Below are 13,990 nucleotides of genomic sequence, written 5' to 3'. Positions count from 1 at the left end.
AATCTGATTGGTTTGCTTCATTTAATTGTCCTGATCAATTATTTTATTCTTTAGAGTTTTTAAATACATTTATATTGCCTGACTCAATAGCCACCCCAATAAATATTTTTCCTACAAAATTTTTCCTACAAAATCTAACACTTTCATACTCTTCCTATAAAAATTCTGTATATTTGAAAGGCTTATTTTCTGACCATTTTTCAAATCATTTTCTTTTTGTAGAATAACAGGACATACCACTTGTTACATTTCGATAAGAAAATAAAACTTAGGGGCACCTGGGTGGCTCAGTGGGTTAAAGCCTCTGCCTTCAGCTCAGGTCATGATCCCGGGGTCCTGGGATTGAGCCCCGAATCGGGCTCTCTGCTCAGTGGGGAGCCTGCTTCCTCCTCTCTCTCTCTGCCTGCCTCTCTGCCTACTTGTGATCTGTCAAATAAATAAATAAAAATTTTAAAAAATCAATAAAAAAATAAAACTTAATGGGCAGCATTTCTGCACCTAAACCCATGCAGAAACTCAAACAAGACGACTAGTGCCTAAACCTTGAGAAAATGTGTGGCTCCTTTTCAGGTTTGACTATAAATATGTGACTTTGATGATACGCACTTTTTAAGCTTGGTCTGTCTTTCTTACAGTTACAATTTCAATTGGTGAAGACATGGCCCCTTTACCTGGTAATTTGCTTTTGTTCTCAGCACTTAAATTATCAAATCATTATTAATAAAGTGTTGTTGTTGTTTTTTTCAAAGTTGCTAATCTCTACAGAAAACCCTTATGGGCTAATAAGTAGATATGTGCAGACACAAATGTGCATGTACACACACACACCCCTTTGGGGGTTGGAAGCCCCACATTCACTTCCTGGGACCTTGCAGAAAAGATGTTTGCCTTTATTCATAGTTCGGGCAAGCATGGTTATCTTGCTCCAAAATCACAAGCAACAAATTAAATGAGGAGCAAACAATTATCCTAAACCAGGATACCATACCCACAGACAACCCACCGCCAGGGGCATTTATTAGCTGTCACGAAACAGCTTCTGTGGGCCAAGGAAAGCAGGAAGGTTGGAAAACAGTCACCAGCAACCACTTTATATGGAGACGAATCATTTTACACACATCTCCTGGTGTGACACCGCCAACATAATATAGATTTTTAAAATTATTCTTACTTTTTAAATCCCATTGAAGTACATTTATATACAACGAATTGCACACATCTATGAGATTTTTCTAATGCATCCACCTATGCGACCACCACAATCAAGACACAGAGCATCCCCATCACCCCGAAAAGCTCCTTTGCCTCCCTTTGCAATAAATCCCCCAGGCAACCACTGGTCTGCTTTCGGTCCCTGTAGATTAGCTTTGTGTTTCTAGAATCTCATATAAATGGAATCAAATAATAAGTGCTCTTTTGCGTCTGACTTCTCTTGCTTAACAAATTGTTTCTGAGATTTGTCCAGATGGTTCCTTGTATGGGTGCTTTGTTCCTTTTCATTGCTTAGTAATATTCCACTGGGTAGATAGTCTGCGATTTACCCCCTCCCCTGAGGGTGGACAGGTCGGTGCTCCCCAGTTTTTTCCCTCCGGTGGAGAACTCTGCCGTGTGCAACTCTTTCCCTGCACGTTTTCCTTTATCTCCAGTAAACACCTAGAAGTGGAAAAGCTGGCTCACAGAAGACACAGTTTACAGCTCCAATGTTGGCTTTTATTCATCAAGAGTAAAAGAAATTTCATGAGATAGATTTTGTTCACTAAGTCAAGCCAGTGACTCAACCATTCTACTCCAAAGATGGGAGGATTTTGCCGTTTTGTTTTCTTTCTTTCTAGTATTTTTAATGATTAAATTCTTAGTTATCTGGACAACTAGGCTGACAATACCCTCTGTTCTTTGAGGGCTTTGCTTAATGCAGGTTTGGCTTTTTATGAGACAGGGAGTGCCATGGGGTGGGGGGCGAGAGAGAGAGAGACAGAGAGACAGAGAGAGAGAGGGCAGCACCAGCAGACACGGTGGATCTCATCGCAGTGTCATTTCTTCTGCGGCAAACGATGCACCACGCGGAGGTGCGCAGTAGCGGAGGTTGGAGGTGGCGCCTGCCACTGCTGTCCCCTGACTTGCTTTCTCTCCTCCCGCAGACCTGCCCCTGCGCTTGGCGGATGGGCACAGCCGCTGCGAGGGCCGGGTGGAGGTCCGCCACGAGGGCGTGTGGGGCACGGTGTGCGACGACCACTGGGACATCAGAGACGCTCGTGTCGTGTGCCGGCTGCTGGGTTGCGGCCAAGCTCTTGCAGCCCCGGGGCGCTGCCGCTTCGGCCCGGGCTCGGGGCCCATCCTGCTTGACGACATGCGCTGCTCGGGCACCGAAGACGCGCTGGACCACTGCGGCCACTCCGGCTGGGCGCGGCACAACTGCCGGCACCAGGAGGACGCGGGCGTGATCTGCGCAGGTGTGTCCCGGGGGACTGTGCCTCTTCCTCTGCCCGTGCTCTGAAGGTCAAGGGACTGCATGTTGGCCAAGGTGCCAGCTGCTAGGGTAGCAAGGGCGTATTTGTTACATGCTGCTGTGCTGAATATTTTCATGGCACAGCATGAAAATAAAACCACAGCCTTGTGGTTTTATTCATCACTTTTGTCGAATTCCAATTCCGGACTGTATTTGTTCTGAAATAGAGCTACAAGACTATGAGGTCGAAGGAAGAAGTGGCCGTATAATACAATGATTAAGGACACAGAATTTGTGTCCTTGAGGCTGTCAGACCACAAAGACCCTTATTCAATTTCTGACAGGGTCATCAAGGGCGCGATCTTAAGTGGACACCTTGACCCCGCCCTCAGTAGTCAGAACCCCACAGTACCTTGGGCTGCCTTTGTGTCCCTTTCATCCAAGATGGGGCCTATCCCTCTCCTGGAGGACTTTTTATTACCACCAGACACCCATCTTAGCATTGGACCTCCAGAGGTCGACCCTCTTCTCTGTGGAGTAGTACTATCTTATATTTGTCCTAAATTTACCCAGGTAAACCTCAAAAAGTCGCAGAATTCTAAGATTTGGTGAACAAGTCCGAGCTCCTTTGTCTGTTTCATACTTAGTTTTTCACAGGCAAACAAAGGAATCAATCCCGATGTTTTTATCTTTGTGGGGGAGGTACTCTTGCCCTTCATAGGATTGATCATGACTAGAAAAATCATCAGAGTCCCCAAGACAAACCATCCCGCAGACAGCCTTATGAGGAAGTCAGCCTGGGGCCCAGGGATCCTTATCTGCCAGGCCCTCACTCTCACTGTGTATGTTCGCAGTTCCAACCTGTCCTTTTGCTGTCAGCAGGCCCACTGGAAAGAGTAATTCATTTTCCACTCTTGGATTGTACACCAAGGGGTTTCCTTTTCATCTGGGTATAGCCGCAAAGGACCCGAGGTCTGGAGCCAATGGTATCTGAAGAGGTTGAGTGAATGTGGCCAGCCACGCTTCCTGGGCTGGGCCCTGGCCCTGGGTTGCTGTCCTGCCTTGCTTCTGAGCTGGAGAGGCCTTTGAGAGCCACAGACTGCCTATGCCCCAGGCTGAGATCCCAAGCATGCCATGAGCATGGGAAGGGGCATCTGCCAGCTTCCTTCAAACGACGGTGTTTAGAACCTGGAAAGCCTGTATTGACTATTCTCTTGCTCTAACAAATGTCAGCATTGACGACACCAGTATTGTCAATACTGCACCCGCACACAAATCCCTTCCTCGCGCTCCATCAGGAGGCCCCAGGCCCTCTTTCCCTCCCCATCAACCTGAAGTATGTTCAAGCCACTGTACTCCAGCTGCCATAGCTAAATCCAACGAGCCCATTTCCCGCACTGTCGTTCTGCTGCTGGCCACAGCCTCCTCTTCCAGGTCAGGGTATCAGCACAGCTGACCTTGGCTTCTCACCCATCTCCCCTCACCAGGTCCAGCTGCCTCTGCTGTACCCAAGGACAAGGGTAAGCCCTCCCCTCCAGGCTGCGGGAAGCGGGAGCAGAGAGAGCAGGTGTCCCGGGGAGAAAGAATGGGCTTTCCTGTGCCTCCACTGAGACCTCTGGCATCTCCAGCCACTTGTGGGCCTTAGGAGTTTGGGGAAGAAGACTCTTCACACGCACGCTCCCTCCCGCTTTGCTGCCACTTTTTTCCCAAAACACCTTTCATACAAAGCCTCGGATAGATGTGTGCTCAACCTCGGGGGTCCTCAACATGAGAAGTGGGTTATCCTTTAAATCGTTAGACAAGGCTCTGACTCAGACCGCAGGACACGTGCCGTGGGTAGGACTCCCAGGCTCTCGTGTGACTTTTGGAGAATGAGGACATAAATTCAGTGAGAGTCAAGTCAAGGATGGGGGTGATAAGAGTGAAGCAGCCCCCACCTGAGGCACCGCCCATGCTTTGTAAAGCAAGCACACACCCACATCCCCCTGTGCGGCCGCTGGGCCAGACTGTCTTTGTGCGTTTCTTCCCACGCTCCTCCTGCAGCCCAGCTCTCCTGCCTGCCTCACCTCTTCCGAGTCAGCATTGACCGAGGCTATCTCCGGAGGCTGGGCTACTCCTCTTGGGACATCCACTTAAATGATGAGCTGTGCCGCCCCCAAGTCACCGGGCGCTACCTGATCTTCAACATCCCCTACGGTCACTGTGGCACCATCAGACAGGTAAGAAACTGCCGAGGGGGTGGCACCCTTCTGAGGACGGAGGCCAAGGAGAGCTATTTGGAAAATTCAACCACCTGTTCAAAACCTGGCAGGGACGGCGGAAAGGCACAGCCGCCGGGACTTTGTTTCCAAGTTCAGTGAGACCTGGAGCACTCAGTAATTTGTCCGAAATTTTCCTTACTTTTGGGAATTTGGAACACATGCTGAATTTGGAATACCCTGTAATAAGTGCTGAGAGCTGGTGGATGCCTGGATGGGTAAACATCCGACAGATGGACGGACGATGTTCTCTTAGCTCCAAAGCCAAGCATTTTCCATGACATGCTTCTTTATTCACCTTCAGTGCACACCTCCTCCGGGCAGGCCACGGTGCTGCGCATGGGGGAGGACCAATGATCTGTCCATCTGACTGCTGGGTTCTAACCAGGCAACCGGCTGTATTTCCACACATAGAAAGCATTTATCCAGGACAGGAGGGGATAATGAAATGTATATGTTTATTTCCTGTTCCTTAACCACCAGCTTATTCACAGAACAGTGTCATGGAAGTTAAGCAAACAAGTAGACCAAGGATATAGGAGAATGTCTAACTATGGAATCTTCTGCTCGGTGTATCTAACAATGTAGCACATTCCACAGCAAGATCTCCAAGTTGTTCCTCTCTTCTTCTGTTCCCATATTTAGACGCACACACAAAAACAGCAAACCTTTGGCACTGTTGGAGGTTAATTCATTCAAACAGTCTCCATGGTGCCCAGTGAGCACGCTGACTCCCAACTTCACGTTGTGTCTATTTGATTATGCAGATCACGGTCATTCTTGCCCTTTTTGCCCTGAAATGTGTAGTTTTAACTTCAGAGATCTCTGCCCCAGGGGCCATGCCAGAAGCTCCCCGGTGTCTGAGAGGCGGGCACCCCAGAAATTTCTAGGTCATCGGAGAGGACCCTGCTGCTCTCCTCTGGGGCTCTGGCTGGCCCAGCTCTCGCCGCACAGGGGCCAGACGACACAGCAGGTCAGGAACCCCTCCGGGTGATGGCCAGTCCCGGGCCACCCACGGCGAGCACACTGCCACAGAACTTGTGATTTCAGTCAGTGGCTGAGCAACCTTCTAGGTGCTGAGGTCACAGTGGAAAACGGGACTGACGGGGGTCCTGCTCCACAGCCCTCCCGCTCGAGAAAAGGGAGACTGGCACTGAACAAGTGCACATAAGAGAATCATTTTACAGATGCTCAGAAGACAGCAAAAGGAAGGGAACAGGAGATGGTGGGGGGGGGGGGAAGACCCCTTGGATGAGGGTGGCCAAGGAGCCGAGGCCTGGGGAGGAGACGAGCTGGGGAGAGGGGAGCGGGAGGAGGCCCTGCAGCGGGCAGCCTGTGCTGGCTGCAGCAGCAAGCTCGGGCGCTCGAGGAGGAGGGAAGAGACCGGAGACCCTCCGCACCAGGAAGCGCTGGGTCCCCTCAGAAGGGGCAGGGCCCTGTGGTCAAGGGGTTGAGCTTTCCCTCTAAGCTGTCCATCAGGGCAAGACCTGCTTCCAGGGGCAAGGCAGAAACTTGGTTTCACAGGGGAACAAGAAAAAAATCTGTTTTTCTGGATAAAGCACAGGTATTTGTGCCGAACGCAGAGTGTCTTCATTGTATTAAAATTTCAGAGTGGGGACTGGGAAGGGGCAGGGGGATGAGCAGGAAAGGAAAGCAAAGGTCTAGAAAGGCAGCCCTGGCTGGAGCTGACGGGGCGGTCCTCAGAGCTTCCAAGGCAGAGCGTCCAGGATCCGAGTCACACAACCAGGGGCTTCCTTGAACCAGCGTCGCGGGGCAGGCTGAGTCTCTGGGCCGCACAGGGGGCCGTGGGGACCCGGCTTCCAGAGACAATGGCACTCTGCACGACAGCCGTCAGCACCCCCTTAGCCCTTCAAGTCGCGCTGGATTTGAAGGAGCCAGGCTGAGCCTGAGGTGAGCAGGGCCAGGCCCACAGCTCCCAAGGAGCCAGAACCGGTCTGGAGCCAAGAGAAGGGAGGAGCGGGAAGGGAGGAGACGGGCACCAGGGGGCCGTGGTCTGCGCTCGCCTGAGACTACCACAGGCTGACGGGAGGGCAGGGCGGGAGACTTCGGCAGAGGGAGCACCAAGCAGCCAGCATGGACCTCCTGCCCACCTCACACCAGCACAGCGTGGCCCTCACGGGAGGGAAGAGGGGGAGGCTGCTGGCACACGCTCTGAACTCCCAGCAGAGGACACAGCGTCACCCCATCCGGGCCTGGCGTACCACAGACTGTGGGCCCGAGGCCTCGGGCTTCCCGCTCATCGGCGAGCTGGCGCCGAGCAGGGCTGTGAGGGAGAGGCCTCTGCGCCTGCAGAAAGGCGTCTGTCCAGCCCTGGCCAGCAGCTCTCCCCTCTCGCCCTGCCAGGAAGGGCTCGGCTCCCTCAGCTACTCCAACTCCGTCAGAGGCCGAATCCAGGGCCACCCCGGCCGAGTCTTCGTGAGGCATAGGGTACCTCAGCTCAAGTTCACCTGCAGGGTGGACGGCCCGTCTGCAGCTGAAGTCACTCCTGGGGCTGAGGTCCCCAGGGAGGACGCTGGCTATGACGTGTCCATATCCTTCCTTGAGTTGCCCACGTCCCAGCATGTGAGGAACCCGGGGCCACACTACGCAAGCCCGAAGAAGAAAGCGGTCTTCCTTCAGGCCACCCTCCACAGCCCCAACCCCACCCTGAGGCTCTTCGTGGATACCTGCGTGGCTTCTCCAGATCCCCATGATTTTACCACCGTCAAGTACGATTTGATCCGGCGAGGGTAAGGAGAAGGGAAAACCTTCCACGACTGGCTGATCTTCACGGGGCATGCCTTTGGGGGACCTGTGGCTTCTCAGCTGGGCAGAGCCCTTGTCGTCTGGGACCCTGGGGTCCTGTCTCACCCCTTCTTGCCCGTGCCTCCCTTCCCTTTGTGCTTTATGACTTTATTAGCTCGCCGTTCGTTCGTGGTTCAGGCTCTCGGGGAATCTGGTCTACCTTGATGGGTTGGCGGGTTTTCTTGGCCTAAACTCTTAGAGTGATGAGATTTATTCAGGCTCCTTTAGCTAAAGGATTCACCAAACGAGGACTCGGGAGGTTGTTTGCCTCTGCAGCTCCTTTGCTCTCTCACAGGAGCAAAATCCTTATTATGGAAGGGCGATTGGCAACTAGTACAAAAGGACAAAATTGCATCACTTACTGGTGGTAGCTTTGAAGTGGGGAGAGCCACGGGAGATGCGTCATCGAGGTGCCTGTTTCCAAAAGCCAGGGGCGGGGCAAGACAGCGCGGTGTGGAGAAGGCGTGAGCATGAGAAGTGCACAGATGAGGCGTTAAAGTGCATGGAGTCCCTGAATCAGAAAGCTCTTCTCTTTCAATTCTCCTTACAGAGAGATCAAGGAGAGAGGCACAGTTTGGTGCCAGAACATAACAACTAACACTCTATTCTTCTGTCTGCTTTAGGTTCAAATTACTCTTTTTTAGTCTAATTTCCTCCGGTAGAGTCTTAGGTTATTGATTTTATTTAGATCTTTCTTCTTTTCCAATTCATACATTTGATTTGATCCTCGTAAATTGTATATTCAATTTCACTCAGTTCGAAATAGCTTGTAAATTTTTCTTGAGACTTTTTCTTTTACCTCTGGATCAGTTAGAAGTGTGTTGTTTCATTTCCAAGTAAGAATTTTCCAACAACCTTTCTGTGACTGAATTCTAATTCAACTCCACTCTGATCAGACTATGTCTTTGGTGTGATTCCTTCTCTGTGAATTTGCTAAGGTGTGCTGTGCGGTCCAGAAGGTGTCTGTCCCAGGGAATGTTCCACATGGGCTTGAGAAAGATTGTATTCTGCGGTGGCTAGGTGGAGTGTCCTACAGCTGTCATCTAGCTGGTCAGCAGTCCTTTCCAGATCATCAGTATCCTTCCTGAGTTTCTGCCAGACGTGTCAGTTCTAGACAGAGGGGTGGGGAGCCTCCAGCCATCACAGTGGGCTTGTAGATTTCTCTTTGCAGTTCCCTTACTTTTTGTCTCAGACATTTTGACACTCTGTTGTTACATGTGTATACATTAAGGATTGTTTTATCTTTTCGGTGTTTTGTTTTTTTTTTTAATGTTAGTCCCCACACAGTACATCATTAGCTTTTCATGTAGTGTTCCATGATTCATTGTTTGCATCTAACACCCAGTGCTCCTTGCAGTCTGTGCTCCCTCAATACCCATCACTGGGCTAACCCATCCCCCACCCCCCCAAAGCCCTCATTTTGTCTCCCAGAGTCCATAGTCTCTCGTGGTTTGTCTCCCCCTCAGATTTCCCCCCTTCCTTTTCCCCTTCCTTCTCCAAATGTCCTCCATGCTATTCCTTATGTTCCACAAACAAGTGAAACCATATAATTGACTTTCTCTGTTTGACTTATTTCACTCAGCATAATCTCCTCCAATCCCATCCATGTTGATGCAAAAATTGGGTATTCATCCTTTCTGATGGCTGAGTAATATTCCACTGTGTATATGGACCGTATCTTCTTTATCCACTCGTCTGTTGAAGGGTATCTCTGCTCCTTCCGCAGTTTGGCTATTGTGGACATTGCTGCTACATGTGCCCCTTCTTTTCACTACATCTATCTTTGGGGTAAATACCCAGTAGTGAAATTGCAGGGTCATGGGGTAGCTCTATTTTGAATTTTTTAAGGAATCTCCACACTGTTTTCCAAAGTGGCTGCACCAACTTGCATTCCCACCAGCAGTGGAAGAGGGTTCCCTTTTCTCCACATCCTCTCCAACACTTGTTTTTTCCTGCCTTGTCAATTTTTGCCATTCTAACTGGTGTAAGGTAGTATCTCAATGTGGTTTTGATTTGAATTTCCCGATGATGAACATTTTTTTATCCGTCTGTTAGCCATTTGTATGTCCTCTTTTGAGAAGTGTCTGTTCATGTCTTCTGACCATTTTTTGACTTTATTATTTGTTTTTTGGGTGTTGAGTTTGAGAAGTTATTTATAGATCTTGGATATCAGCCCTTTATCTGTACTGTCATTTGCAAATATCTTCTCCCATTCCATGGGCTGCCTCTTTGTTTTGTTGACTGTTTCCTCTGCTGTGCAGAAGCTTTTTATCTTGGTAAAGCACCAAAAGTTCATTTTCACTTTTGTCTTCTTGTGTTTGGAAACCTGTCTTGAAAGAAGTTGCTGTGATTGCAAAGAGGTTACTGCCTATGTTCTCCTCCAGGATTTAGATGGATTCCTGTCTCACCTTGAGGTCTTTCATCATTTTGAGGTTTATCATTGTGTATGGTGTAAGAGAATGGTCGAGTTTCATTCTTCTGTATATAGCTGTCCAGTTTTCCCAGCTTACTGTTACATCTTTTGAGAGGGCCAATCCCTTTATTGTTATGCAATACCCCTCTTCATTCCTGATAATTGTCCTGGCTTTGAACTCTGTTTTGTCTCAAATTAATGTAGCTACTCCAGCTCTCTTTTGATTAGTATTACCATGGTAGATCTTTCTCCATCCCTTTTAGAAGTCTTTATATTTAAAGTGGGTGTCTTGTAGAGAACAGTAGTTGAATCTTGGGTTTTCTTGTTTTTGTTTTCATTTTATCTGCTCTGGCAATCTGTATCTTTAAAGTGGCATATTTAATAATCACATTTAAAGTGATTATTGAGGGGCGCCTGGGTGGCTCAGTGGGTTAAGCCGCTGCCTTCGGCTCAGGTCATGATCTCAGGGTCCTGGGATCGAGTCCCGCATCAGGCTCTCTGCTCAGCAGGGAGCCTGCTTCCTCCTCTCTCTCTCTGCCTGCCTCTCTGCCTACTTGTGATCTCTCTCTGTCGAATAAATAAATAAAATCTTTAAAAAAAATAAAAATAAAAAATAAAAAAAAAATAAAGTGATTATTGAGGGGCATCTAGGTGGCTCAGTGGGTTAAGCATCCAACTCTTGATTTCAGCTCAGGTCATGATCTCAGGGCCATTAAGACTGAGTCTCACGTAGGGCTCCACACTGAGCATGGAGCCTGCTTAAGATTCTCTCTCTCCCTCTCCCTCTTCCCCCAGCTCACACTCTCATTCTCTCTCTCCCTCTCTCAAATAGATAATTTTTTAAAAAATAAAGTGATTATTGATAGAGTTGGATGAAAATCTGCCATCTTGGTAACTGTTTTCTGCTTGTTGCATTGGTTTGTTGTCTCTACCCCCTCTCTCCTTTTGCTGCCTTCTCTGAATTTAATGGAGCATTTTATATTATTCTGTTTTATCTCCTTTCTTGATGTATCATTTATGCTTCTTACTGAACTTTTTCCATAGTTGTGTTAGGGTTGACAGAACACATTTTTTAAAAAGATTTTATTTATTTGTTTATTTGGCAGAGAGAGAGAGATCACAAGTAGCCGGAGAGGCAGGCAGAGAGAGAGAGGGGAAAGCAGGCTCCCTGCTGAGCAGAGAGCCTGATGTGGGGCTTGATCCCAGGATTCCAGGATCATGACCTGAGCCGAAGGCAGATGCTTATTAGACTGAGCTAACCAGGTACCCTAAGAAACACATTTTTAAATAATCTAAGTTTCACTTTCAAATAATAAAACCACTACCTTTAATCTCCCCTTTGGGTAAAATAGAATAGAATGGGCCTTCGGAAGGCAACAGCTCTAGTTAGAAGTTAATTACGTTGTTTTTTATTATGTTTATTTTACTGTTAGCTTCTACTTCTGCTCAGGAACAGTGGTTTTTCTACTCATGGTAGTATTTTAAGTTTCTTTATGAAAGAAAGAGTGGGTAGGGGGAAGAACTCTGTTTGGAATTCATTGGTCTGATTATTGGAGTCAGGGTGAATTCCCATCACACGTCAAATTAATCCTTGTGGCTGGGGGTTTTTCTCCTATCAGGTGCATCAAAGACAATACCTATATCAACCTGCACTCCCAACAGAAGAACACTGCCCAGTTCAAGTTCAATGCCTTCAACTTTCTGAGCAACTATGACGTGGTCTACCTGCAGTGTGAGGTCGCTGTGTGCAAAGTGGGGGACCCCTCCTCCCGCTGCTCCCAGGGCTGTGTAGAACGGAGTAAGAGGGATGCAGGCCGTGTGGTGACCCCAGAAGAACAGACTGAGCATTTCCAAGTGGTGGGGCCACTGGAAATCCACAGAGGGACTGGTCGGAGTAAGACCCTTGTGTGATTTCTTCACTTTTCACACAAATCTGTTATTAGAAAGAAAAGCCTATTTCCCTGAATAAAGTGATAAGTTTGACAAACCAGAAGCTGCCCATGGAGCCACAGGTAAAAGAAACAGCTAAGGAGGTTCTCTCTGAGTTTCGACCCTACATAAACCTTCCCTGATTGTTAAACTTGTAAGGCAGTCACTCTGTTTGCTGGCTAGAGATGCTGCATCTTCTAATTCTTCACTATCAAGAACTACACATGTTCTAAAGAACAGAGTTCTCTCTATAGACCAAATTGTCAATTTAAAGATTTTGTTAAATTGACTCCTTAACGTTCAGATGCTAGTAGATGGATCTTTTTTTTTTTCTGTCCCTCGGGTGGTGTGAGAATTTCTTTTCAGATCTTGCTAAGAGTCTAATGAAAAATAAACAAGTGTTGGAAAGTCACTGCTCTTTTTTTTTAAACCCTAATAACTGGTTAGTTGAATTGAATATGTCATTTGCTTGTTTATTCGTTGTCACCTACTCAAAACAAGCTCTTCTTGCCCATTCCAAAGGGAATACACCGTGCCTCGGCTTTATTGGGTTTGGGTGACAGCTTTGACATTGACCACAAATGAGAGTTGGAGACACAATCACATGAACCACCTGTGACTGCTTTTATCACACACCCAGTCTGTGTCCCAAATCCTCAAGGCTTTATAGGAAACCTGAGGACACAGGAAACCTGAGGAACACAGAAAGAAAGGTTTGCATATCCCACACCCTCATAGAAAAAGCAGGCAGCACCACTTTATCCAAGTTCTCTTTGTATCTTAACAGAAAGAGGTCTGGGCTGTACTCAGTTCCCTCAAAGCCGTCTTTAAAGAAACTGTCTTGGGGCACCTGGATGGCTCAGTTGGTTAAGTACCCAACTCATGATTTTGGCTCAGGTCAATCATCTCAGGGTCATGTAAGTCCCCTGTCTGGTCATGGAGCCTGCTTAAGATTCTCTCGAAAGATGAAAAAGAAAGAGAATAAAGGAGGAAGGAAGGGAGGAAGGAAGGAAAAGGGAGGGAGAGAGGGGAAGGAAGTAAGAAAGGGTGAGTCTTGGACATAGTTTAGTTTTGTTTTTTGCTTGTCAAGAAGTATTCAATAGCAACATTTAAAAGGAGTCCTCAAGTCCAAGAAATTGTTCCTATCTGTGCCATTCAATGGCATGTATGAGATGAGAATACGTATGGTCAAGGCTCCCAGGGGGGAGAGCAGAGTTTGGGGGAGGCTGGGAGCTAACCCTGAAGTCCTGATGAAAATCTGACATGTGACCCGAGGGTGGGCATTGCCTCTAGAGGGGAACATCTCAGTCTCATGCCAGACGTGCCCTTGATCAGTAGCCATCTTGATAAATAGGATACTTGCGGTATTTTGATGGCATTCCCTGCTTCTACCTGGTAGAAGTTGATGAGATGTAGTTGCTGGTCAGTCTGGTGAAGGCAGCATCTTTAAGTCAAAAGGGAATCACTCGTCCCCAAGCACCTTCATCTTCGGTCACGTGATCTGAGCATCGGGCGTCTATTTCACGTGAGCGCCCCAGATGAATTAAGGGGTTTTCCAAGGGCCTCTGAGCTGCTAGAGCTTCTCCTTTCTGAAGCTTACCTGCCCATTAACTGCATCTATCCCGTATGCATTGAGGAAGTGGGAAGCCAACAGCTTCCAAAGTTAGCATCTTATAGCTTTTAACAAATGCCTCTTGGAGAAAGTGTTGAGAATGAAAGGACTGACCTTATAAGAATAAATAAATAAATAAGTGTCCAGTGAGCTCCCGGTGAGCTTCTCCAGGTGTGGTTCAGCAGGCGGGACCCAGGAAGCTGCCCTCTCCAACAGCATTCCAGCGGATTCTAAGAACGCTGTAGTGGGAAGGCCATGGTCACTGCCGAGCAGTCCATGCTTTATGGATCAAAAAGCACTCAACAGGGAGAAACCTGCAACCCAGAAAAAAGCCTCAAGAGAAGCCTGCTCTCTCTAGCCAAGGGCTGGTAAAGGAGCGCCCAGGCAAGATTGTGAGCCGTGGGCCAAACTGTGTCCCTGCCTCAGCCCAGCCAACAAAGGTGAAGTGGGGAGCCGAGACTTCCTCCTGCCCCCAGGATCCCTCCCACCTTCCCTCCCCTCTGCAGGTTCTATCATCTCTGCGCAGT

At 48.3% G+C, this 13,990-nt stretch overlaps 1 protein-coding gene across 1 annotated transcript in view; it reads left to right on the top strand.

The window, feature by feature from the left end:
- The window catches only part of LOC131830044 (deleted in malignant brain tumors 1 protein-like), a 76,644-nt gene extending 64,390 nt beyond the window's left edge, over positions 1-12,254 (top strand). Inside the window, exons 29-34 of the mRNA XM_059172439.1 lie at positions 636-674; positions 2,139-2,450; positions 3,934-3,966; positions 4,490-4,665; positions 7,069-7,454; positions 11,542-12,254. Of these exons, the coding sequence (XP_059028422.1) occupies positions 636-674; positions 2,139-2,450; positions 3,934-3,966; positions 4,490-4,665; positions 7,069-7,454; positions 11,542-11,833 (1,238 nt within the window). The 3' untranslated portion in view covers positions 11,834-12,254. The remainder of the gene's footprint in view (positions 1-635; positions 675-2,138; positions 2,451-3,933; positions 3,967-4,489; positions 4,666-7,068; positions 7,455-11,541) is intronic.
- The last annotated feature ends 1,736 nt before the right edge of the window (positions 12,255-13,990 follow it).

The sequence above is a fragment of the Mustela lutreola genome, chromosome 4, assembly GCF_030435805.1.
Source record: "Mustela lutreola isolate mMusLut2 chromosome 4, mMusLut2.pri, whole genome shotgun sequence".
Lineage (NCBI taxonomy): Eukaryota > Metazoa > Chordata > Mammalia > Carnivora > Mustelidae > Mustela > Mustela lutreola.
Note: the sequence above shows the minus strand (reverse complement) of the source record. Positions and strands in the feature narration are given on the sequence as shown.